General features: G+C 38.5%; 3 protein-coding genes across 6 annotated transcripts in view; 1 reads left to right on the top strand and 2 right to left on the bottom strand.

The window, feature by feature from the left end:
* Positions 1 to 7,472, bottom strand: part of wdr17 (WD repeat domain 17) — a 42,806-nt gene extending 35,334 nt beyond the window's left edge. Inside the window, exons 1-8 of the mRNA XM_034540164.1 lie at positions 7,446 to 7,472; positions 4,096 to 4,223; positions 3,527 to 3,710; positions 2,682 to 2,912; positions 2,119 to 2,229; positions 1,763 to 1,903; positions 574 to 696; positions 24 to 211 (exon numbers count right to left, since the gene is read on the bottom strand). Of these exons, the coding sequence (XP_034396055.1) occupies positions 24 to 211; positions 574 to 696; positions 1,763 to 1,903; positions 2,119 to 2,229; positions 2,682 to 2,912; positions 3,527 to 3,710; positions 4,096 to 4,218 (1,101 nt within the window). The 5' untranslated portion in view covers positions 4,219 to 4,223; positions 7,446 to 7,472. The remainder of the gene's footprint in view (positions 1 to 23; positions 212 to 573; positions 697 to 1,762; positions 1,904 to 2,118; positions 2,230 to 2,681; positions 2,913 to 3,526; positions 3,711 to 4,095; positions 4,224 to 7,445) is intronic.
* A 1,835-nt stretch (positions 7,473 to 9,307) lies between these two features.
* On the bottom strand, positions 9,308 to 11,942 carry hmgb2a (high mobility group box 2a). Its single transcript, XM_034529489.1, has 5 exons — positions 11,810 to 11,942; positions 10,890 to 11,049; positions 10,428 to 10,579; positions 10,105 to 10,279; positions 9,308 to 9,969 (listed from the first exon to the last, which is right to left on the bottom strand). The coding sequence occupies exons 2-5, from the start codon at positions 11,034 to 11,036 to the stop codon at positions 9,802 to 9,804; spliced, it is 642 nt and encodes a 213-aa protein (XP_034385380.1). The 5' UTR covers positions 11,037 to 11,049; positions 11,810 to 11,942; the 3' UTR covers positions 9,308 to 9,801.
* A 106-nt stretch (positions 11,943 to 12,048) lies between these two features.
* Positions 12,049 to 19,240, top strand: pmm2 (phosphomannomutase 2). Of its 4 annotated transcripts, none has more exons than XM_034529453.1 (9): positions 12,052 to 12,251; positions 13,581 to 13,758; positions 15,339 to 15,450; positions 15,528 to 15,604; positions 15,788 to 15,879; positions 16,052 to 16,151; positions 16,925 to 17,000; positions 17,204 to 17,319; positions 17,556 to 19,240. In XM_034529453.1, exons 2-9 carry the CDS (start codon positions 13,684 to 13,686, stop codon positions 17,658 to 17,660), a joined length of 753 nt encoding a protein of 250 aa, XP_034385344.1. In that variant the 5' UTR covers positions 12,052 to 12,251; positions 13,581 to 13,683; the 3' UTR covers positions 17,661 to 19,240. The 4 variants fall into 4 exon arrangements, with proteins under 4 accessions (XP_034385369.1, XP_034385361.1, XP_034385344.1 ...); XM_034529462.1 differs by lacking the exon at positions 12,052 to 12,251 and adding an exon at positions 13,247 to 13,359; XM_034529478.1 differs by lacking the exon at positions 15,339 to 15,450 and having other exon boundaries at positions 12,049 to 12,251; positions 15,505 to 15,604.
* Positions 19,241 to 23,913: the final 4,673 nt, after the last annotated feature.

Below are 23,913 nucleotides of genomic sequence, written 5' to 3'. Positions count from 1 at the left end.
TTACAAAGGATGTTATAAAATACCAAGTCCCGTAGAAAGTCCCACTTCTTGGCCCCCATATCATAGAGTCCCACACCTCCGTCCATAAAACAGCACACAGCATGGCCAGGAGGCAGAGAGAAGGACCGGTTCTGAGACAGGGTTGGGGGAGGTACCGCCTCACTGGTGGAACTGGTGTGGTGACTTTTACTGGGAGAACAGGAACTCTGAGCTGTAGAGAACATATCTATGGTGTTCTTCTAGAAATCTTAGATAATACATACATTTCTTACTAGTCAACCTTATTTTAGGCACAGAGTGCTGTTGAGCTAATCAAATGAAGCCCTACAAGAGGAGGATTACAACTGCGTTGAGTGTTCAAATGGCTGCTTTATTCTCAGTGTTTATTTTTAAAAAGACATAAAGAGATGTTCAATCTCATCTGTTGTGCTTTGGTAGTTGTTCATTGGATTTAATGTAAAACTTGCATTTGTAGAATGTAATTCGGCAGATTACAAAAGCTGTGGTGTATGGGTTTTTCCAGTTCATACCACTTTTGTAAGTTCAAAAGATTTTAGTCCAAAATGTACCTACCTTTCTTGGCAAGTGGGGAGTTTAGGACATGCAATGCATGAAATCCAGTCTTTTTTAACTTGAAGCTGTCCAAAGGAGTGGAGCGAGACACATTCCATACCCTCAACACTCCAACCTGGGAGTCTGACACACAGATAGAGACAATTCAATTCATTTTAAAGGTCTCTCTCCTAATCTAAATGTGTTGAATATTTGTACTGTCTGTAAACCTGCCCTCTCATATTAAATGGGTTGTATTAATATAAACTCAGTCTAAAAACTAAATGTGCATAATAATAAGTACCACTGTGGTTTTAAGAAGCCAAATGTATTCATTAATATGCATCCATACATTGACAGAGGAACTCAGGCAACAACACTGCTACTATTAATCCTCTACACAAATATGTGTCAGAGCATAGGAAATAGGACCATTTTAAAGTATGCAGATGATTCTGTTTTTGTTAGTGGGCTCCAGGGCAATGAGACCAGCCACGGTCCGGTCATCCACGACTTTGTGAAGTCCTATCTTAAATCTAAAACAAAAGACATGATAATTGATTTTAGAAAACATGCCCACACACATGAAGTCATATCCATAAATGGTCAGACAGTGGAATGTGAGCAATCTTAGAAATATCTTGGGACAATTATTGACCAAAACTTTGTGAAAAACTGTGAAGCTGTGTGCAAAAAGGGGCACCAGCGTTTGTTTTGTTTGAGGAAACTGTCCTATTTCCTATTTCCACATTGGCATGATGACCTTACTTTATCGTGCTTTTGTTGAATCAATTGTATTGTTTTCTTTGGTGTCATGGTTTGGAAACCTTTCGTTAAAGAACAAAGTCTCTGCATCAAATTGTGAAATGGTCTAGCAGGCCCAGAGTCCCTGAACACCAGACAGTTACAACGGATAACCGGCTCCTTCTTAAAGGACGGCTCCACTCTTTGCACAGGGAGTTTCAGCTTCTCCCTTCTAGACTGAGGTATTTGGTACCACGGTGCAGAACAAAGCGGTATAAAAACAGCTTTGTTCCAGCAGCCATCATTCAGGTGAACAAATTAGTGCACTGATTTGTGGCTTTGTGTACTTTTATCATCATGTTAGTCTTGTTGTCTGTGTTGATTGTAATGTATGTCGAGATGAAAGCCTGAAGGCTGAAGGGAAGCCAGATCATACACATTCCACACAGAAATGCCTAGTCTTTACCTCCAGTGATGAACATGCCTGGTGCAGAGGGGACCCAGGCCAAACACTGAACTGATGCAGCAGCTGAGGGAAGGCAGAAGCATAAGATACAAGCCAAGGCCTCGCTGTCCACCAGCCTGATGCCATTATGGAGGGTTGACACTGTGATAGAAAGAAGGTTTTGATCATATAGGATCTGAATGGGTTACATGAATAAATCTGGTTAAGTGTTTGTTATTTTATGGTACTAAATTGTAATTGCTCAGAAAACACAGATAAACAACTGTACAATAACATTGAAAGTCATGTTTCTTATTTCAAATTCAAATCACTCCAGCTAACAACATACTGGTGATGTTGTTCATATTGTGTCTCACCCAGTAAATAGTCAGTTGACAAAGGGTCCCATTCTAGAGCACTGACTGGGTCCTCTTCATCTGTCCCTTCTAATGACTCTGGACGCAACACATGCTTTTGGCCTTTTGTCCCTAAACAAGAGAAGACAGATAGAATAATGAAAATGTGTGCGTTTACAGAAACATACATCTGCTTATGGAACCTGAAACCAAGAGTAGCGTTAGATGATTGCAGGCCCAATTTGATGATGGTAATGGTGAAATGTATTTCACTGAGCAGCGGAGAGAGAGTTCACTCATGAAATCTCTTCTAACAAAATCGACATTAAGAGCAAGGGTGACTAAAACTATAGTGATCTGTATGGAATCTGTCTCAAATTTCCAAATGAATGAAGATCAGGAAATTTCAGAAACTTTAATTCTATATATGCTAAGAAAGAATTTATTGTGGTAAATTAAAACATTAATTTCTATTTCCACAACACATACAGTATATGGCTCAACGTGTATGCCTCTAAGCAATAAGCATAAGTTAAAGAAAACTACAAATTAATGTGAACGTTTTTAATCAAAACATAGGGTACCTGGCTGAAAAACAGACAGACTTCCGTCAGTGTGTCCAAACACCAGTTTGCCCTTCTTGGTGGGGTGCCATCTGAAGAGACATATATCAGACAGGAAGGAGTGGGCTTCTTTGTGCACTGTGACCCCAGGGTCTGTACCTCCATATACCCAGATATACAGCGGGCCGCGTTGGGACACAAACGCCACTCCATCAACAAAGTTCCAGCACCAACTTACTGATGCAGGAGCACCTGGTAAAGAAGAGGAGACAGTGATACTTTATGCAGGAGAGGACATTGTCATACTCTAACCTTAACCCTCATCCTACCAACTGGGGTCCCCGCAGATCCCAGAACTATACATTTTGACATATCTCACAGGTGCTATATTCTATTTGACTTTGTCAATCAATTTGTTCCTAATTAATTTATATAATTGTTTTCTGTTTCTGATTTAATTAGTGCTTTCTATTTTTTGGGCTCCTTGACCCCAGTCAAAAGCACTCAATTGCAGCCCATGCAGTTGTATTAGATGGAATAGAATAAATAGGTTATTTAAAGTCACACACTATCCAGGGAGGGAGAGGCCCAGACGACATTGATGCAGCATACACGCATTACCTCCCATGCTCAGTTGATTATCCTTTTACACAATAAGCAAATTAACTGTAACTTCTTCAGATGACATTAATTACATAACTAATAACAATTTGAGAAGACCATGATGGTTGTTTCTTACATTAGTTTATTCTTAGGGTCCCCATACCCCCCCCAGTTGGTAGTGCCTTTATATCAAATAAAGTTAGTAGGCTGAGGGTAAAACACTCTAGTGTGCCAATAAAACTGGGTGTGGATCATCTATCAACCTTTAGTATTGTCCAGTCTGGCTACAGTCTTCTGTTCTGCTACGTTCCATACAATGAGCAGATTATCAGCAGAGGCTGACGCAAACAGATCAGGGTTGTCAGGACACCAGCTGATGGCTGTTATGGTCTTCTTGTGCTCTGACATGATGGACCTCAACTTAAATTCATTGTACTGCTGGTCCAACTACAACGAGAAGACAGAGAGAATGACAAAGAATTAAAGAGGGATAAAGTAATGCAGTAATGTCCTGAAATGTAGGCACTTCAAACTACAGTAAAAAAATACCCATGTGAAGGACAATAAAGGCTTTAAATAGTTCCGTTTAAGATTTGAATACATTGCACTGTGTATAATTGTGGTTTACGGCCGTTGCAGGACCCAGGGTGCATGTATTGTGGTTTATTGCCTATGGATACTATGTGTATCTATGCACTATAGTAGGGCAACTACACAGTAAACTCACGTTCTCTATGACAAAGGATGAAAGTTAGGTTTAATTGGTATGCTAGCATAATACCATCATAGATTTGAACCACCCTCATTAACACAAATACACACAATACTTCACCTGGTAGATGTATATAGCCAAAGTAGCACAGTAGGCAAAACGGTCTCCACGAGCAGCACACACGTCTTTATTCCAGGGCTGACAGCCTGCTGCCAGCAAGCCCACCTGCTTCACCTTTGCCATTATCACTTAGAGTCACAAAAAAAAAAGGAAAATACTAATGATGTTATATTGAAGTATTTTTTACAAATGCAGATTCAACTTTTGCATAGCTTTCAGTTATATGTTCTGTGTATTTCTATATTCTGTTTAATGTTTTTAAATGGCTACAACTTTTTTGACAAACAAAACAAAACTTATCAATAACTGATCAGATTCTCAGTATCTCTGGACACATTACAGCTAAAATGTATGTTAAACAGGGTCTAAAGATCGATTGTCAGCTGATAGACTGTTATCTGTGCTTTTATATTGCATTGTATTATTAGGTGTTACAACACCAATCACACTACTCAGATGTAAATCAACACCTCTCTAACTATTATTTGTTATGAATTATGGATTGAATTCCAGTGTACAGTGATATTAGTACCAGAGTAACAGTCAGAGCTATAAGTATTTGGACTGTGACACACTTTTTCTTATTTTCCTTACCTCTTTAACTTTACACATATTTAAAATGATGCAGTTAATATGTGTTTGAGGTGTAAAATGTCAGCTTTAATTCAATGGATAATGGCTACAACAAAACTATTGCATTAATGAATATTGAATATTCATAAATGGAAAGTCAATCACCTGATCCCAACACAAGTGAGCATGCTTTTCATTTACTTAAGGCAGAAAGACCCACAAACAAGCAGCAACTGAAGGAGGCTACATAAAGGCCTGGCAAAGCATCTCAAGGGAGGAAACTTAGCGTTTGGTCATGACTATGGGTGGATGACTTCTGAACCTTCTGAAAATGTGGGAGACTGTGTAAAATTGCTGTAATTCTTAAACCGTTAATGCTATAGTTTTGTTAAATCCATTGAAATAAGGCTAAAGTCTACACTTCAACCACATATTGACTGTCATTTCAAATCTGTGTAAAGTCGTGTGAAGAGGAAAATAAGAAAAACTGTATCGAAGTGGAAATACTTATGGCCTTGACTGTACTATGTAGATCCACAGGTTGAAGAGGATAATATGATTAAGGAGAAAGAGAGGATTTAATTAATCTCTGTTGTGATTGGCTAGGATGGCTGCTTATGTTCATGTGAGAACATGACTACTGACTCAACAATGTACAGTATGTTTAAATGGTGGGACATATTGGTGTACATATTATAGCAACTATACAGCTTAAAACCGAGTCGTAAAAATATTCCTGTAAAAATGTAGTTTTTGTATTAGTCATTGTTGTTGTTTTAAACCAAACAGATAAACCTATTGTGGCCTACCTGTCATACTTGGTATATTTGTTATACCTGGGCTGTTCCCCAAAGCAAGGGAGTGGGGATCTTTCTATCAAAGGTAATAACCAATAATGGTGCAGTTGTCACAGTAATTTGGAACTTTCTGGACATCCCATGATTACATTTTACTTGTATTTGTCAGCAAGCTGTCTTTGAAACAACCTACAATGTTATGTTAATCTCCTACAGCCCAAAGCCACTGTTTTTTTGTGATTTTCTTGAATATTGTTCTTAAAGAGTTTGGAGTTAGTTCTTAGTTATCTGCCAAAGAATGTATGGCATCTAAGAGACATCTTACACAGGAGTTTTAACTTGATGAGACATGCACTGCTGTTGTTAATGTCGTTCCTGTTTAGGACATTTTTAAGAACGATCAGCACTTGAGGCTGATTACACTGTTCTAAATGTTGTTTCTCATATGTACTATATGCACACCTCAGTGTCTACATTAAGCTAGAACTTTGCAATGAATTGTGTGAAGATTTTAAGCATAGGCAAATACTTCAAATATGTTTTGACAATATTTTGTGTACAAAAAGTGAAATCAGACATGTTTCTTTAAATTCAATTCATCAATATGTTCAGCACCATAGCAGCATTAAACTAGCGGTTTTAATGGGAACCTATCATGCATATTTGTAGGTTTATGCTTGTATTTTAGGTTTCTACAAGCCCCCTCCTAAAAAATACCGAGTCTGCTATGATTGGCTGGCGAGAAATTCATGGGGCACAGCTCTAAAGGTAGTTCTAAAACCGTGGGTGGTATATTCTAATGAGCCTGTATTTGACATAGGTAGGTGATTACATCTGAATGGCTTGTTGAATCACATGTTTTCTGATCTAGGCAGCCCACAAAAACTGGGTTCTCTTATTTCACAGTTTGTAGGTAGGTAGGCACTCCAGATACCTACATGTCAGTATAAAGTCACTGATAGGAAATGGAAAAGTTCACAGAATCTCACCTAAAAAACACTTGATTGTTACTGGATTGCAACCTGATATCCAAAATGTGTACTATTGTTATATGGTGGGATTTTCTCTATCGCCAACACAAATAGGAAATCATATGAGCCAACATATCAAGACCCTGGACCTGGCTCACCTAAATGGAATACTGCCCTGACAATGTTATTAATTACTGTCTGCCATAAAGTAGGTTACAGATGAGCCTAAAGGAGACCAATCATGATGTATCATCTTTGAAAGGGAGTATTCTCTATACAGCTCAGTCACCCAGCAAAACAGAACAAAACTCTGTTGCTATTGTAAAATAACTGAGATGTCCTTTAAAATGATACATATACTTAAGCTAAGGCAAGGGTGCTGTCTAGCTCATTAGGGTGGATAGTCATTATTAGCCATCATATATTTATCTCCAGTGAGCATGTCATGTTCATGTGCTAACACAGTGAATTTAGTTTAAAAGTTGAAAGTTGTGTACCACATCTATGTCACTATGAACTACTGTTTCTACTACATTTAGTTAATTTAGGGTTAATTTGAGCTCAAAGGACCCGGTTTTAAGATGTATTTAAAACATGCTAATCTAACTGTTATTATCACAGATCCCTCGTTTCTACCATCACCGAAAATAAATGTAGAATCTAAACCACCGTTAAATCAATATGCTAACCCCTTTTAGGCTACTACCTAGCTATATTCATCCGAAATTGATGCCACAACTCGCCATACAGACGCAGTTATTTTCTAAATATGTACGTTAAATGGTATCAACAGGTTTCAGCAGCACAAACTAATCCATGTGGAAACTGTCTGTTATTGAGGCACTTGAGTGTCGCAGATATGGTCGGTCTGAATCCCACTGAGGGGCAGGTTGTTGAAAACAAACCTGTATTCAACAATATTTCATATCTGTTTAGTGTGTTATAGATTTGTGTGTGAGGAGTGCTGGCTTGTAGTGCTAGCAGGCAGCTAATGTGTTTTTATTCCTACCGTCAGTTCTCAGCTGGCTCGTGCACAATGGACAGCTCCCAGGTTCTGAAATGCTCACTGTCCTGTGCGTGATGTAGGTCGCAACGACGGCAATGATTGGTTCGTGGGAATAATCAATTTTATCAGCTATTGGCTGTCTGGAGTGTCAGTAAGACTTTCTTGTGCGCAAATCCAGAAGTACAGTCTCCTCTCATATATCCAACATGATGTATAATTATATTAATGGGATTATTTTCCCTCCGTGCATGGATCTGAATTATCCAGATTTATCATCGCTTTCTGCAATCGCAGTTCAAATTCAGTAAAGGTCAGTTCCAAGCAGGGATGTATGAAGTGGCCATTCTGATCATTTACAGTAGTAGGCCAATGTCTTACTGTAATACAACGATATCAAAATATGCATTGTTTCCATCCATATTTACCTGTTTGTAGTATTTGTCTCTCCCTTTGCTGGAGCATTGCTGTATTGGCGTTAGCGCCACCTGTTCATTGTGCACTAAAAAACGGCCCATATGGCACTATTGAGTCCTTATGCTAAATTTACTGGTGTTACGTATTATGGAAACAGCAGCATTTTTTTATAGACGATGGTCGAGGTGGAACGGATTTGAACGACTTCATAAAGTGTTCAGCTGTTTCTCAGAAATGTATTATTATACATTTATTATTTTGTCCGTCATCTATTTTTTTCAGTCAGAACCAGGTTTTAATTCAAATAAACATGTTTAAAGAAAATAGTGTCTGAGTCCTGACTATACTGCACTAAAGAATTGTACAAAAAAGGTTACATTTATTCTTTACAAAGTAAACTTTTAACTTTATATGATAATGTAAACATTTGAAGACTATTCCCAAATAAAAGTAGTTCATACAAGGAAGATTTATTTTCACATTGAATGATATTTTAGCAGTTCATCCTGTTTTTTTTCGTCTAAAAAAAGAGTTTAGTAGAAATGTAGCAGGAAATGGACGAACTGAAGTCAAGTACCTCAAAGTTGTATTTGTCTATGTACTTGACTAAATGTACTTACGGAACAGGAAGAAATCTATTCAACAAATACGGGTTTTGTATGTTTTAGGCTAAGACTAATTAGAGCAGCTGTCATCAAATAACTAACCCTTATCCTACAACACAGGCTACACATAAACCTATCTCTGCACTGCATCTAATCCACATTTGATTCCCCATCAAAATCATCTATATAGTAACCATTAGCAGTTCTGCTTACACATATGATATATGCGTCATATGATCTAATAACACACAACAGTAGTTCTGATTATATGCATTATATTATCTAATAACATACAACAGTAGTTCAGATTATTAAATACGTCATGGGCTGTGTGAATATACTTTGACTAATAGAGGACAAACTTGGTTGTTATTATCCCAGTCTATACTGAAAAATTATTAAATATGCCAGGTAGCCTTAGGGATGCTATATGATTATATTCGGGGGGACATTTTTTTCATGTTTTCTAATGCCTGACAAATGGTCAGCCTGGTTGTATACAAAAGCGGCACAAATTAGATTTTTTCCCATGTTTTGCTGAATAAAAATAGGCACCTTATCCCGACCACCATAGACCATACTCTGTCAACTTGCCTCATCACACGTCTTTTCAATTTGAAAACCTACCACACCAACAATAAAGTTTTACTATCAACCTGATGCCTTTACCGTGTGATTTCCCCCAAGGAATTAGGAGACAATTGCAGTCATGGTCTTTTCTACTTATGCCACCAAATAAGAAGCAGAACTCATATAGCAGTAACAAAAAACATTTAAGAAATACCTCTCCAGGCAATGCTCAAGACATTCAAATACAAACTTAGAAATGTAATGTCCATACAGCTATAATATACAACATTTTATTACAAAAAAGAAATTTGTTCTACATGAAAGTTCCACTTTAAAAATGGCTTCAAACATTTTAACTCAAACTACTGATAACTTGGTAGTAAAATGACAGTGAAGAAACCGCACCACTAAACAGAAAAAATAAGCAGTGCCTCCAGAAACAATATGCTATTTTTCCCCAAACTTTACCGATTTGATGCTGTCCACCACTTATACAAGTTTTAGTCCATTGTATTATTTTCACAGGAAATTCATATCTAGCTGCCCGTTAAGATAGCAATCTTAGATGTAACAAACAAAAGTTCAGCAGAAAACGCAGAATTTTTTTTACGGGACTAGGTTACAAAATAAAAACTAAACCCTGAATGTGAAAAGGAATACAAGTCTGGTATCCTCCAGCAGCAGACCAACAGGGACAGCAGGCTCATCCATACACAATTTGATCTGAAAAATGCATTGCAAAAATTCACATCTGTTAGCATATAAACCGCTTATTCATCATCGTCGTCTTCCTCGTCGTCATCATCATCGTCATCGTCGTCTTCCTCGTCATCATCGTCAACTGGTTCTGCTTTTTTGGCAGCAGGCCTGCCTGGGCCACTCTTCTTGCCAGCATCGCTCTTCCCCAAGCCACTTCTGGCTTTGTATGCCGCAACATCCTAAAAAAAAGAAAAGGGACATGGTCAGTTGATGCTTTTCATGAGTTTCATTTACCAAAAATATAAATTGTCAGATTTCCTTTAACTTGCTTGTCCGTTAGTCACAAGCAAAAATAATGGGCATTGCGTGAATACCTTCTCATATTTTTCCTTCAGTTTTCCAGCCCTGGCCTCATAAGGAACCTTGTCTTTGGATGTCTGTGTAGACCAAAACTCTCCAAGCTTCTTGGCAATGTCACCAATGGTAATACCAGGATGCTCCTCCTTGATTCTGGCACGGTGATCAGAGCAGAACACAAAGAAAGCAGAACTGGGGAGAAAAGAGAATATATTTGTCAGAAAGCACCAGACTACATTCCTGCACATGAAAGCTAAAGCTAAATATAATTAGTTATTATATTACAACTATTCTGTAGTCTAGAATGTTTTTAAACCAGACATGGGGCAGTGTTGCTTACGGTGGCCTTTTGGGTGCGTTAGGGTCTTTCTTCTTCTTGCCTTTGCCTGGAGCACCTTTAGGCGGGATGTATGTTTTCATCTCACGCTCATACCGGACCTTGTCGTTCTTAGCCAAATCCTCGAACTTCACCTTCTCCTTGGCTGACATGGTCTACAGAAAAGCGAAAATCAGCAACACTCGAAATTCTGACTTTATGCATCTCCAGAAGTCTTTCCACACAACTGTCTCCATATACATTACATATTGAGAATATGCTGAACGTAACATCCTTAGTGTAGAGTTTATTATACTATTTTCATGGCAAAATGGGAAACGCCAACAATCCCACCTTCGGCTGTCAAAACATATCGTTTTAAAACACTTTACAGAGTTTAGTATTCCATCATTCAATTCACCATTATATAAGGAAAGTCACACCCATATCTTTTTTTTTTTTTTTTTTTAAAGTATGATGCCTTACCTTCCATCTCTCAGAGCATTTCCTGGAAAACTCTGCAAAGCCCACACTGGTCCCTGGGTGTTTCTTTTTGTGCTCTTCACGGCAGGTCGAAACAAAGAAAGCATACGAGGAGGTCTTTCCTCTTGGCTTATTTGGGTCCTTTGTCATGGCTGTGATTGATCTAGAGAACATGGGGGAAAAACGTCACATGACACTGCAATGAGGTCAGGCTGTATAATGTCCCAAGTTAGTTATAAATTAGACCTAACGTTACTCTAGTTTGTAACCAATATGGACAATAAACAAACCACACGTGTATATAGATAGATAAAGACTTGATTGAAAGTAAAGTTCCGTTAGCACAAACAGACGCCCACGGGTGTTTTAAGGCTTTAATCGGATTTATGGTTCTCTGGGACAAAAAGACGTGACTCCATTTTGTATCTTCCCGCCTAAACTTAACTGCGCCAAAAGCGTAGGAAACTATGAGACGAACAGCCATGTTTTGAAACACGACTGCTCTTCTTCCTTTAAACCACGCAGACGGGTTTAGACTAAAAGGCTAGGTGAAACTTAAATGGGGCTACCATCGTGTATCGTGTAGCAGGCTAAGCTACCACACCAAATGGCGTTTGAACTGCATGTTGCGCACAGCAGTAGACTACCATTCAAGTTACACTGCCTGTCATATTACCGATAGAGGCCAACAACTTCGTCATTTGTAATATAGATTAAAACGACAAACAAGTTTGAGACATTTTAGGAAGCATGATTTAACGTTAACTAACCCGATGCTAACACACAAACAATTTAAATCGCAAATAGGCTTAGTAGGTTAGAAATTCACACATTTGGTCGAAGACATACTACGATCAAAACAACAGGAGACTTTCATTAACAGTACTATTTAGACACAATTGCAATAACTTCGAGTGCCTTACCTGTTCTCAGCTAACAGTTAGACAAGTTGTAAACGACTGAACGAGGACAAAAGCCCGACTGTTTTGTCCCTGTCTGCGAGGGCGAACTAACTTAACTCAAAGTCCTTCCACAACTCCTCCCCGCCATCAGCGGATTGGCCCGATTGAAATATTTGCATTTGAATGTAGGGCTTGAGAAAGAAACACCACTGTGATTGGTTGCATTAAGTGCGATCATGTTTGTGTGTATTGTTTGTACGCTGATTGGATTAACTGGGCTTTTAAACACACGGCGCGAAAAGTCCCTTTTCTTCTTTGATTACAAATATGTTAATCTGTTCAACTGTTGACGGGGTTTGTTTACGTTTTACCGTTTTTTTTCTTTTTTAGATGAGACTGGCAGCACGGAAGCAACAGTCGATGAGCTATGATGTCATTTGTTTCTGTAACGTTATCTATAAAGGTAGGCCTACTGTTCCACGTAGTATTCTTTATTTTGCTGTGTATTCAAAACAATTTCATTTGCGGGTTAGGGTTTGAGAGATAATATGCCGGCGCTGATCTTTATCTGAGCATTACAACAAATTACAATATGGCAATAGGCAATCGTCCTTGAATAATAGCTGTGCATGCAGGTATTATAATTATAATGATGCACCTCGCTTGGAAAGTGGACGAGAGCATACGGCAGCAGCAAGGAGCGTCGAAATAAAACCTCCAACAATTTTCAGCTGCCTTCGAAGAATAAACAGGAAGTTAATGGAACGGTTACTTCCTGTTAGATCCGTAGGCTACTTGTTGTTGTCAGATCTCGTTCGGATTTATTAATGTGTATGTAAATATATATGTATGTGGAATTGTGCTTGTATCTGGCATTGTATTCTATCCTCTGTTCTTTTTATGTCTGACCCGAACAAAAACAATTATGCTCGTTTTGCTAAGTGATAGAAACTGTATTATTATCAACCACACAATATGTTGTTAGACTAAACCTTCATTGCACAGCATGAGACTTATAGCCACGAATCTAATATTACATATTCTATCATATATTGCAAGCTATCAAGCTGGATAATGAAAGGAATTGTCGCTATATGGACGCGTGGACGCACTGGGTGGATTTTGAGGAGGCAGAGCTGTCAACTTCAACAGTTTCTGCATGATACACCACTGTAAGAACAAAGTATCAAAGATGCGCTTTTGTATAGCCCATCTTTGGAACATTCTAGTTTCATCGCTGCAGCTCCACCGTCGCATCATAACAGTTTAGTGAAAGTGTGTCTTTTATCCTTCCCTTCTTTCCTTGACCCTGTGGCGTTTTCCACAGAGGTCAAGGAAAAGTAATAAGGAATATACGTTATATACTGTTTCGACTATTCGACCGCAACCTAGGATTCTACAGTTTGGCCACTATCCACTACTCCACTACTCTCATTTACTTTAAATGTTCCCCATCCACATCCGTCAGGATGTCCTGGGGGCGTGGTTTAGGATTTCCGTAAATTATAGGAAGCGCCTGGTAGAAAAACATTTCAAAACACATTTTAACAGACGGGAATGGTGTCTGGTTGGTGAGTAAGATGTTATATATATATATATATATATATATATATATATATATATATATATATATATATATATATATATATATATATATATATATATATATATACTCCTGTACAGTAGGTGGCGGTATACACGTCTAACTGTTTGCAAGCAGTCATTTAAACTGAGAACAAAAAGGAAGAAGGAGAAGGAAGAAGTCCTCAGTAACGCCATATCTGGAATATAGGCAGCTGTCGACAGGACTGGGAGCAAAGCGTGGCTGACTGGACACACTCCGAGTGGTCACTGCAGCTCTATACCGAGGAAACATCCCATAGTGAGACAAGAAGATGAGTGAAGCCGCTGCGGACTCTGGCACGCTCTGCCTCTTTGATGTTGACGGAACGCTCACGTCCGCGAGACAGGTAGTGTGCGTGGAACTTGTGGAATCTAGCATCGCACTGGCACCTTCGACAAAAAGCCAAAGGGATCTTTCTATTGGATTCTGGGCTATTTGAGAAAATGAGCTCTGTGGCAAACACGAATTGTGTTCATGATTTGAACACATTTTCTTCATCAAGATAATCTTCACAAATTAACACCACTTTTATCATTTTTGAAGCGTCAATGCAATCAGCAGAAGTACAAATCTATCGTTATGCTATTAACTAAGTCCTACACAGCAAGGCTGTAAAGGGATCTAGTCAGCGTTATTGTGTTGTGTAGTCCCATTTGGCCAATTCGTCTTTTTAAGACACGTAACATCTTCAAAATTCACAAGTGAGGTATTTACTGACATTTTATGCCGTAGAACAAAACTCCTAAGCTTTTGTAAACCACATAAACTATTTCAGGCATCTAATCAAATTCCCATTAAAAAAAAAAAGTTTACTAAAGGAACAAAAACAAATTTAACCTGTTAAGAGTGCAAAAGTGGGAATGTTTACTGTTGATAAATAATGAAATAATCCCAATAATAATGGTTATAATTGAGAATTTAGAGAACAAATCATTCAGAAAAATTGTAATCTCTATAAACCAGTAATGCTATCAGCAATAAGTCCACATAAGGCAGTGCTGTGGAAGGTATGTTTGAAAACAATTTAGCTTGCATGTTATTCACTGTGACCCTTTTTACCATTATTTGTGCAAAGGGTCCTCTGAAAGCTCTTTTCTTCCAATTCTTCCTTGCCTGTTCAACTACCGGCCACAGTTTGTTCCCGGCATCCATAGTCTCCTGTGTCAGATCTTCAACAATTTTAATCTTTCTTTCCTTCAGCATGGTTGATGTTCGGTCATCCCTACAGATTCTGGTAACGGCTGAGCCAACCACATCAGACCTTTCTTTCAGAGATGTCCTAGCATAGGAATGAATTGTTCCACAAGTGTTTTCATCTATATCTCTTTTAATAGAAAAAAAGAATACAAAATACTTTCTTTGTTTCTTATAACACAATAGTAATTTCAGTTTGTCTTGCAGTGCTATGTCTTTGTGTTCTGAACAAAATGGGGAAAAAAACAAGTTATATTGATCCATGTGCTTCCCAAGAGTACTCTGACCCATGTCAGACTACTCTTGGGAAGCCACAATGAAACAACAGACCATGGCTCCTCCTCCGGAAGTGTGTAAATCATTGGTCTATTTATTTACTTGAACTTTCCTTATCATAAGAGGGTTAAGTAAGTGTCCTTGTGCAACAAACAAAACAGGTAACTCAATGTACAATAACTGCATACAGAATTACTATTAGACAGAACAGTACAAAGTTATAAAGAGATGGTTATACTATGACTAATAAAAGTATATTTTCAGAGACGACAAAAGTTAACACAAGCTTTTTCGGTTGGGAAGCGTGACAGTTGACGTGATTCCTGACTACTGAAATACAGGCAGATTTTGAATTTAGAAAATGAGTCTGGTCCTCGATGTTGTGCAAAAGCTAAAGACTGTTATGATTGTGACTGATGACTTTTATACAGTGTAGAAGTATTGTGTGTTTTTCAGCGTGTGACTCCAAACATGGCCGAGTTCCTCGAGAAGCTCAGGACTAGAGTTCGAGTCGGAGTGGTAGGAGGGTCGGACCTCTGTAAGATCCAAGAGCAGCTGGGAAATGACGGTGTGTGCGTGTGCGTGTGCGTGTGCGTGTGTGTGTGTTTTTTGGATTCTGAAGTGTTCCTGTATGTTTGTGTGCAGTGATACAGAAAGTGGACTACGTGTTTGCTGAGAACGGTCTTGTGGCCTACAAGAATGGACAGTTACTCTCTGTCCAGGTAAGACTAAAGCACATCTTCTTTTAGCTGAATGAGTGTATGCCTGCATTGTCAAATACTTTGTTTGACAGAATAAAATAATTTTCCATCCTAGTCTTGGTTTTGTTTCACAAAACCCTGAATATGACGACGTTACCTTGTGTAACAGGCCCCAGGTTTACTTTGTTTGCTTGCTGTTGTCAGTCCATCCAGGCCCATATGGGAGAAGAGCTACTCCAAGATTTCATTAACTTCTGTCTCAACTACATGGCCAAGATCAAACTCCCTAAGAAGAGGTACACTCATATCAGTCATGATCTCATTATCAATTAGTTTTTTGAGTCCTGTAGTTTGAATGCACTGGGAATGGAAGGGTGCTGGGAAGCCATCAAAATATAAATAATAATGGTTTGTTACGATCTGATTTAGCGTTATGGAGACTAAATGGTTATGTTTAATGTTTCACAGGGGGACATTCATTGAGTTCCGTAACGGCATGTTGAACATCTCCCCCATTGGACGAAGCTGTACACAGGAAGAGAGAAACGAGTTCTACGAGCTAGATCAGGTAGCCCCCTTTTCACACAGCCTGTTCAAGCCGATAAGGGATATGTAGCTTAGTGGGTAGAGTGGGTCGTCCATGGTGGATCGATCCCCAGCTCCTACTGACTGCATGGTTGAAGTGTCCCTGAACCCCAAGTTGCTCCCTGAGCACTTCACGGCAGCCAAATCCTAAATCAAATGCTTATAATGGTGGTATGTATATGTGTATATAACAATTCTAAAAAGAGTTTATGTACCGAGGCGGAATGGGGAGACTGAGTTGTTTCTCCGCTGAGCCGGCACATATACGAGCCAACGTCTGTGTGTGACGTGTTGAGGACCTGTCACTCCCCCCACACTGGGAGTAAAAAAAGAACAAATAGTTTGGCACATTAAAAAGTCCCGTTTCTAAAGCATTTAAAAAGTAATTGATCATCTTTTGTAAAATCCCATGACATGTAAATAGTACTTCTATTAGCGAACTCTTTGTAACAGTCACGTCTGAAAAGCTCTGTTTGCGTTGCTTAAAAAAATTGTGCAGCTTAAGAGAATATTGGACTAACATTTGTCAGGTTACCAGAAACTCCAAATACACGTTGTTGTGGAATTAGGCAACTATTTATGTTTATTTTGACAAACCGTCATTTAATGTGCTAACATATTAGATTTTGTGTTTTTTCGAGTGCACACCCTCAAAAAACAACCGTAGATGTTTGTTTGTACTTTATTAGAAGCTACATGTCAATTTCCCAAATTGTTGGAAGGACAAAAGTTTTCTTCTTTTTTTGCTCCTTTCAGAAAGAGAAAGTCAGAGAAAAATTTGTGTCCATATTAAAGGAAGAGTTCAAAGGAAAAGGATTGTCATTTTCAATCGGTGAGTCAACTGCATTTATGAGAATTATACAGTGTTTGTATGTATAGTGAGCCTGTATCTGTAAGGAACACAGCATCGGTAGCAGCTTTGTACTTGTTCCCCAGGTACCGACCTCGGGTAGTGTGAGATATCAGTTCAGTTGTGGCCGTTTCTGAATCGGTGTGATGTCATCTCTCTGGCTCTTGGTCTTTGTTTCTCTGCAGGGGGGCAGATCAGCTTTGATGTGTTTCCTGATGGTTGGGATAAGAGATTTTGTCTGGGCTTTGTTGAGAAGGACAACTACTCAACCATTCACTTCTTTGGAGACAAGACCAAACCTGTGAGTATGCTAACTACTGCTGAACCGCACAAGGATGGCTAATGGCTGTGCCAGGCACTTCTATTGATAGAAGTGCCTGACCCCCCCCCCCCCCCCCCCCCCCCCCGTGTGTGTGTGTGTGTGTGCGTGTGCGTGTGCGTGTGCGTGTGCGTGTGCGTGTGCGTGTGCGTGTGCGTGTGCGTGTGCGTGTGCGTGTGTGTGTGTGTGTGTGTGTGTGTGTGTGTGTGTGTGTGTAGGGAGGAAACGATTATGAGATCTACAGCGACCCTCGGACCATCGGCCATGAAGTCTCCTGTCCAGCGGAAACGCAACAACTTTGTCAGCAGCTTTTCTTCTCATGAGAGAGAAGCAGCAACTGTGCCAAACAGGCTTCTATTAGAGATCTCATTTATCTGTCAATAACATATCTTCAGACTAGACCACACAAATGGTTGCTTGAATGCAGAAGGAGCCAACATCTCAGTATCTTTGGTAATGTCAGGAAGGAGAGTAAAGACTCCCTGACTGAGAGGAAGGGATTTTTGGTTTAGTATTATATAAGAACTGTCACGACTTCAAAATGTGATGTCATGAGTTAAAATGTATTGTTTTAATGATTGGACATCTTGTGTTCTTAACATCACCTCATGGTAAACATTGCGCCAAAACAATTACCAATCAAATGTTTCCATCTTGTTTTAGATTGTGAAAACAAAACTCAACTACAAATCTGTTTGTCTGTGGTCTCATTGCTTGGATTTGTTTCATTGGTGTATGTCATGCCAATACCAGCTGCTTTTAAATCTGTTTTTGATTAAAACCCCAACTCCGACTCACCAACTGAACCGCTTACAATCTGCACCAGTGAGACAAACACGGAAGACCCTTTTGAATTAAAATTCAAATGTGGTTTCATAGTGAATGATGTGAGGGAAACCCAGCTGGTCATATGCCACTGTTAATGTGACAAACAGAACTGAATGCTGCTTTTATTTTCCCAGAGCAAATATTGTTTTCAGAGCTATGATGTCTTCCTCTTTAGATTTTATGTTCAGACATTTTTTTGTATCACTGCTCCATTTCATCCCTACAAACTGCAACCATAATACACATCACTTATAGAACAGCACATATTGAAATGTAATGTTCCCAGTACATGGCACTTGAACTTGAATGAAGTATCAACTTTTGAAGATTCTGCTGTTGAAGATGTGAACTCTGAGAAAGAATTTAAGTATACTGTATATCCATGCTAAAAAGTATAATATGTAAAGATTTAGAAGTGCGGTCGAGATTACAAATACTGCTTTAGTAAATTCGAGCACCAATGATACTGGATTTTTTTAGGCGGATATTGGTCAAAACCATATATTGGCAGATTGTTTTCTTAAAAACTTTTGCAAAGGGTACCTGAATTGTGATTGTTATAAGGTTGTGACCAGCATATGTTCTGTGCAGGGCATTTGGCTCTCTGGTGGACATAGTATGTAATGTTTGGTAAACCTCCATAGAAGTATCTTTATCATTGTTATTGGTAAATTTACACTGATACCAATTGGACCATACCTCTTGCTGTGTTCATAGACCGTATATTAATTGAAGTGTAGTGGCATGAAAATGATAGCTATCTTTATAAAATATACATATTTGATGTGAATTCTTTAATGGAGTTTTTTTTCCCTTTAAACGTCCAGGGAATGTTCAGAAAAATAGAAATCCAGCACATTACATAAGAATCATCTAACTACAAGCCAAACCTGGAGAATTAAAGCCCTTAGCATTGCACACATTTAGATATATGACAAATGACATGAGATGTCAGTTTTGTCAAATCCGATCATGTATGCAGGGAATGGATCAGCTTTTTTTCCCACTGACTATTCGCCAGTCGGTTCGTTGTCATTTTGTGATGAAACAATAAAACGGCAGTAATATCAAGTGATTCCATTGTTATGACAACTGTTGTTAGAAGCTGTTTTCTTGAGCTTTTCATGTCATTTTGAACAATATGTCCAAGCCAGTGTGTTGCAGTTCTTTCCCTTTACGGTGAATTTATTATACATCACACACACACACACACACACTATTTGTGTACATTATATCTGCATGTTGGTACACCTGCCAGAGACAATTAAAATGATGTGTTTCCCAATTGAGTAAAGCTGTATAAGCCAAGCTTAAAAAACCCAATATATATATACATATTTCAATAATGGAAAGAGGGCAAAACTGTCAGCTGAGGTGGTTCGGGCATCTAGTCAGGATGCCTCCTGGACGCCTCCCATTAGAGGTTTTCCGGGCACGTCCAACTGGTAGGAGGCCCCGGGGAAGACCGAGGACACGCTGGAGGGATTATATCTCCCGGCTGGCCTTGGAACGCCTCGGGATCCCCCAGAATGAGCTGGAAAGTGCTGCGGGTGAGAGGGAAGCCTGGGTCGGCCTGCTGAACCTGCTGCCACCCCGACCCGACCCCGGATAAGCGGCTGATAATGGATGGATGGATGGATGGGCAAAACTGTTTCTCTTATTTTTTTATTTGGCTGTATGAATATCATGTGTAAACTCAGTCTTCCTAAAAACCTGTAGGCTGTACAGTCTGTTAAGGGAACACATGGATCCGGTCATGTTCACATATACATATATATATATATATATATATACACATATATATATACACATATATATATATACATATACATATATATACATACATATATATATACATACATATATATATATATACATATATATACACATATATATGTGTATATATATATATATATACATACATATATATATACATATATATGTATATATACATACATATATATATATGTATATATATATATATACATATACAGTGGTATGAAAAAGTTTGGGCACCCCTGATCATTTTCAAGATTTGCCTTTATGTATCATTGGTTGTTCAGAACAGCAATTTTAATTAAATATATCATATAGCAGACAAACACAGTGATATTTAAGAAGTGAAATTAAGTTTATAGGATTTACAGAAAGTGTGCAATAATTACTTAAACAAAAGTAGGCAGGTGCATAAATTTGGGCACCCTTGTTGTTTTATTGATTTGAATACCTTTAGCACTAATTATTGGAACACCAAATTTGTTTGGTAAGCTCATTGACCCTTGACCTACATACACAGGTGAAGCCAATCATGAGAAAGGGTATTTAAGGTGGCCAGTTGCAAGTTGTTCTCCTCTTTGCATCTTCTCTGAAGACTGGCATACCACTGTATATATATATATATATATATATATATATATATATACACACATATATATATATACATATATATATACAGGACTGTCTCAGAAAATTTGAATATTGTGATAAAGTTCTTTATTTTCTGTAATGCAATTTAAAAAAACAAATGTCATGCATTCTGGATTCATTACAAATCAACTGAAATATTGCAAGCCTTTTATTCTTTTAATATTGCTGATTATGGCTTACAGCTTAAGAAAACTCAAATATCCTATCTCTAAATATTAGAATATCATGAAAAAGTATACTAGTAGGGTATTCAACTAATCACTTGAATCGTCTAATTTACTCGAAACACCTGCAAGGGTTTCCTGAGCCTTGAAAAACACTCAGCTTGGTTCAGTAAACAAAATCACAAGTATGGGGAAGACTGCTGATCTGACTGCTGTCCAGAGGACCATCATTGACACCCTCCATCAGGAGGGTAAGACACAAAAAGACATTTCTCAAAGAGCAAGCTTGTGCAGTGTCAAAGCACATCCACAAAAAGTCTGTTGGAAGGGGGAATTGTGGCAGGAAACGCTGCACAACCAAGAGAGCTTCAAAGACAGTGGACTGAAGCTGGAGTCCAGGTATCAAAAGCCACTGTTCACAGACATGTCCGGGAAATGGGCTACAATAGCCGTATTCCCACGGTCAAGCCACTTCTGAACTCAAGACAACGGAAGAAGCGTCTGACTTGGGCTATGGAAAAGAAGCACCGGACAGTTGCAGAGTGGTCCAAAGTCCTCTTTTCAGACGAAAGCAAGTGTTGTATTTCATTTGGAAGTCAAGGCGCCAGAGTCTGGAGAAAGGCTGGAGAGGAGCAAAATCCAAGTTGCTTGAAATCCAGTGTGAAGTTCCCACAGTCAGTGATGGTTTGGGGAGCCATGTCAGCTGCTGGTGTTGGTCCACTGTGTTTCATCAAGTCCAGAGTAAATGCAGCTGTGTACCAAGAGATTTTAGAGCACTACATGCTTCCGTCTGCTGAAAAGCTCTATGGAGATGAGGATTTCATTTTCCAGCATGATCTGGCACCTGCCCACAGTGCCAGAACCACCAGTAACTGGTGTACTGACCATGGCATTACTGTCCTCGATTGGCCTGCCAATTCCCCTGACCTGAACCCCATAGAGAATTTGTGGGGAATTGTGAAGAGGAAGCTGAAAGACACCAGACCCAACAATGCAAATGAGCTAAAGGCCGCTATTGAAGCATCCTGGGCATCCATAACACCTCAGCAATGCCACAGGCTGATTGCCACACCGCATTGATGCAGTAATCCGTGCAAAAGGATTCCCAACCAAGTACTGAGTGCATTAATGGACATTTTCAAATGTTTGATTTTGTTTTGCTGTTATAAATCTTTTTTTTTTACTTGGTCTGAGGAAATATTCTAATATTTAGAGATAGGATATTTGAGTTTTCTTAAGCTGTAAGCCATAATCAGCAATATTAAAAGAATAAAAGGCTTGCAATATTTCAGTTGATTTGTAATTAATCCAGAATGCATGACATTTTTGTTTTTTTAATTGCATTACAGAAAATAAAGAACTTTATCACAATATTCTAATTTTCTGAGACAGTCCTGTGTATATATAGACACACATATATATATATATATACACATACACACATACATACATATATATATATATGTCCGTCCGTCACTGTGTAACTTTTACTGTTGGCTTCCTGCCGTTCCAATGTTAGAAATTGTGTGGAGGCACTAGATATGCTCTGAATTTCGAATTTTGCATGTAGCACCTTTAAATAAATCTGTTTACATCCTTTTGTTAAGTTAGATGGCACTTGATGCCTCAATACCTGATGAAGAGCCAACAAGGGCTCAAAATGTTGTACCCATGCAAAATGCAAAAGAGTTTTTGAAAGGGAGCACTGCCCAATGTTACATATCTTTGTAAAACAAATATTAATTTACTTTGCACATGGACCAAAAAGTTTAGTTCACAGTGGGGTTTCAGCCAACGTTACGATAAATTAGCATAGCAATGTGCTCTAATAAGTCCAAACACTGTATATGGTTGTTTATATCTTGTTGATGTTGGTACTTTATCTAAATGGGAATGTAAAATGTTACAGATAACCTGAAAGGACACAAACTATAAACTCTGAAAGGACACAAACTTTAAACTCTGAAACATCAGTTAATGACAAAAATCTTATCTGATTTCACTGGATTTTATAATTCAGATGGGCTGAGGATATATTATAACATCAGTGTAAATATAGAATGATGACATTGCACTTAAAAGTAAATAAATGCCAATAAACATGAATATTTGTGTTCACATTCTGTTATTGTTGATTCCTATTCCGTGTTAATCACCAATATTTCAAACTGGTTCTAGAAATATCCTTTCAGACTGAAGATCTTTGACATATTCTCTGCATCATCATTTACCTCGATCATGGCTGGGAAAGGAACGTTTTCACTTAAAAATAAAATGTGTATACATACTGACCCCTAGTGGCAGATTTAGTTTTATGGAGGGATATGGTTTTCCCCAAGCAGAAACTCTCCAGCTTGATTTCGGTTTAGCACTAAAGATTCAACCGGGATGATGGAGGGTTGATGTTGAGTCCACATCTGAAAACCCTCAAACTCACTGAAAACATTCATCTGCTTTCCTCTACATAAACAAAACGGATCATTTTCCAGAGAAAATGTAATTCGATTATTACTGAGTTGTAGAACTCTACTAGAGGCCCCTAACACCTAACTTGGTCCAGACTGTGGAATAGGTAAGTTATAACTCAAGGAACTCAAGGAGAGATGACACAACTGATATCAGTAAATTGTTGTAAATTATTTTTAGATTTGCTTGAAGAGGTGACATATTTGTTGATGATAAATATGGACATTGCCCTCGATGGACTGGCGGCCTGTCCAGGGTGTCCCCTGCCTTCGCCCTATGTCAGCTGGGATAGGCTCCAGCGCCCCCACGACCCTAATGAGGATAAGCGGTATTGAAAATGGATAGATAGATGGAAATATGGACATATATTTAAGTTAAGTAAGGGAGTTTGTTTTGTTCTACTAAAATGTTTAAGTGTTTTATTGGACCGTTTCACTCCCCTCCTCAAGCCTATCTGTCCTATTTTATTTCAGGGTGGTTTCATATAACATTTATCTATCTAAAAGTAGTAAAAGTGCATTCCTTGAACAAAGTGACAGTAATTGAGCCACCTACAATGCACATCCACATTTGCTATCTGTAAAACAATGCAATTGAAACAAGTCAAATGAAAGGTCTTTTAGTGCCTTTTTCAAAAAGGTGAATTAAACAACAGCCAGTGAGGTTTCTCCTAAGAATAATTATCTGTGAC

Source organism: Cyclopterus lumpus, chromosome 1 (assembly GCF_009769545.1).
Source record: "Cyclopterus lumpus isolate fCycLum1 chromosome 1, fCycLum1.pri, whole genome shotgun sequence".
NCBI classification, from domain to species: Eukaryota; Metazoa; Chordata; class Actinopteri; order Perciformes; family Cyclopteridae; genus Cyclopterus; species Cyclopterus lumpus.
The sequence above is the reverse complement of the archived record's forward strand: the minus strand, read 5'-3'. Positions and strand labels throughout refer to the sequence as shown.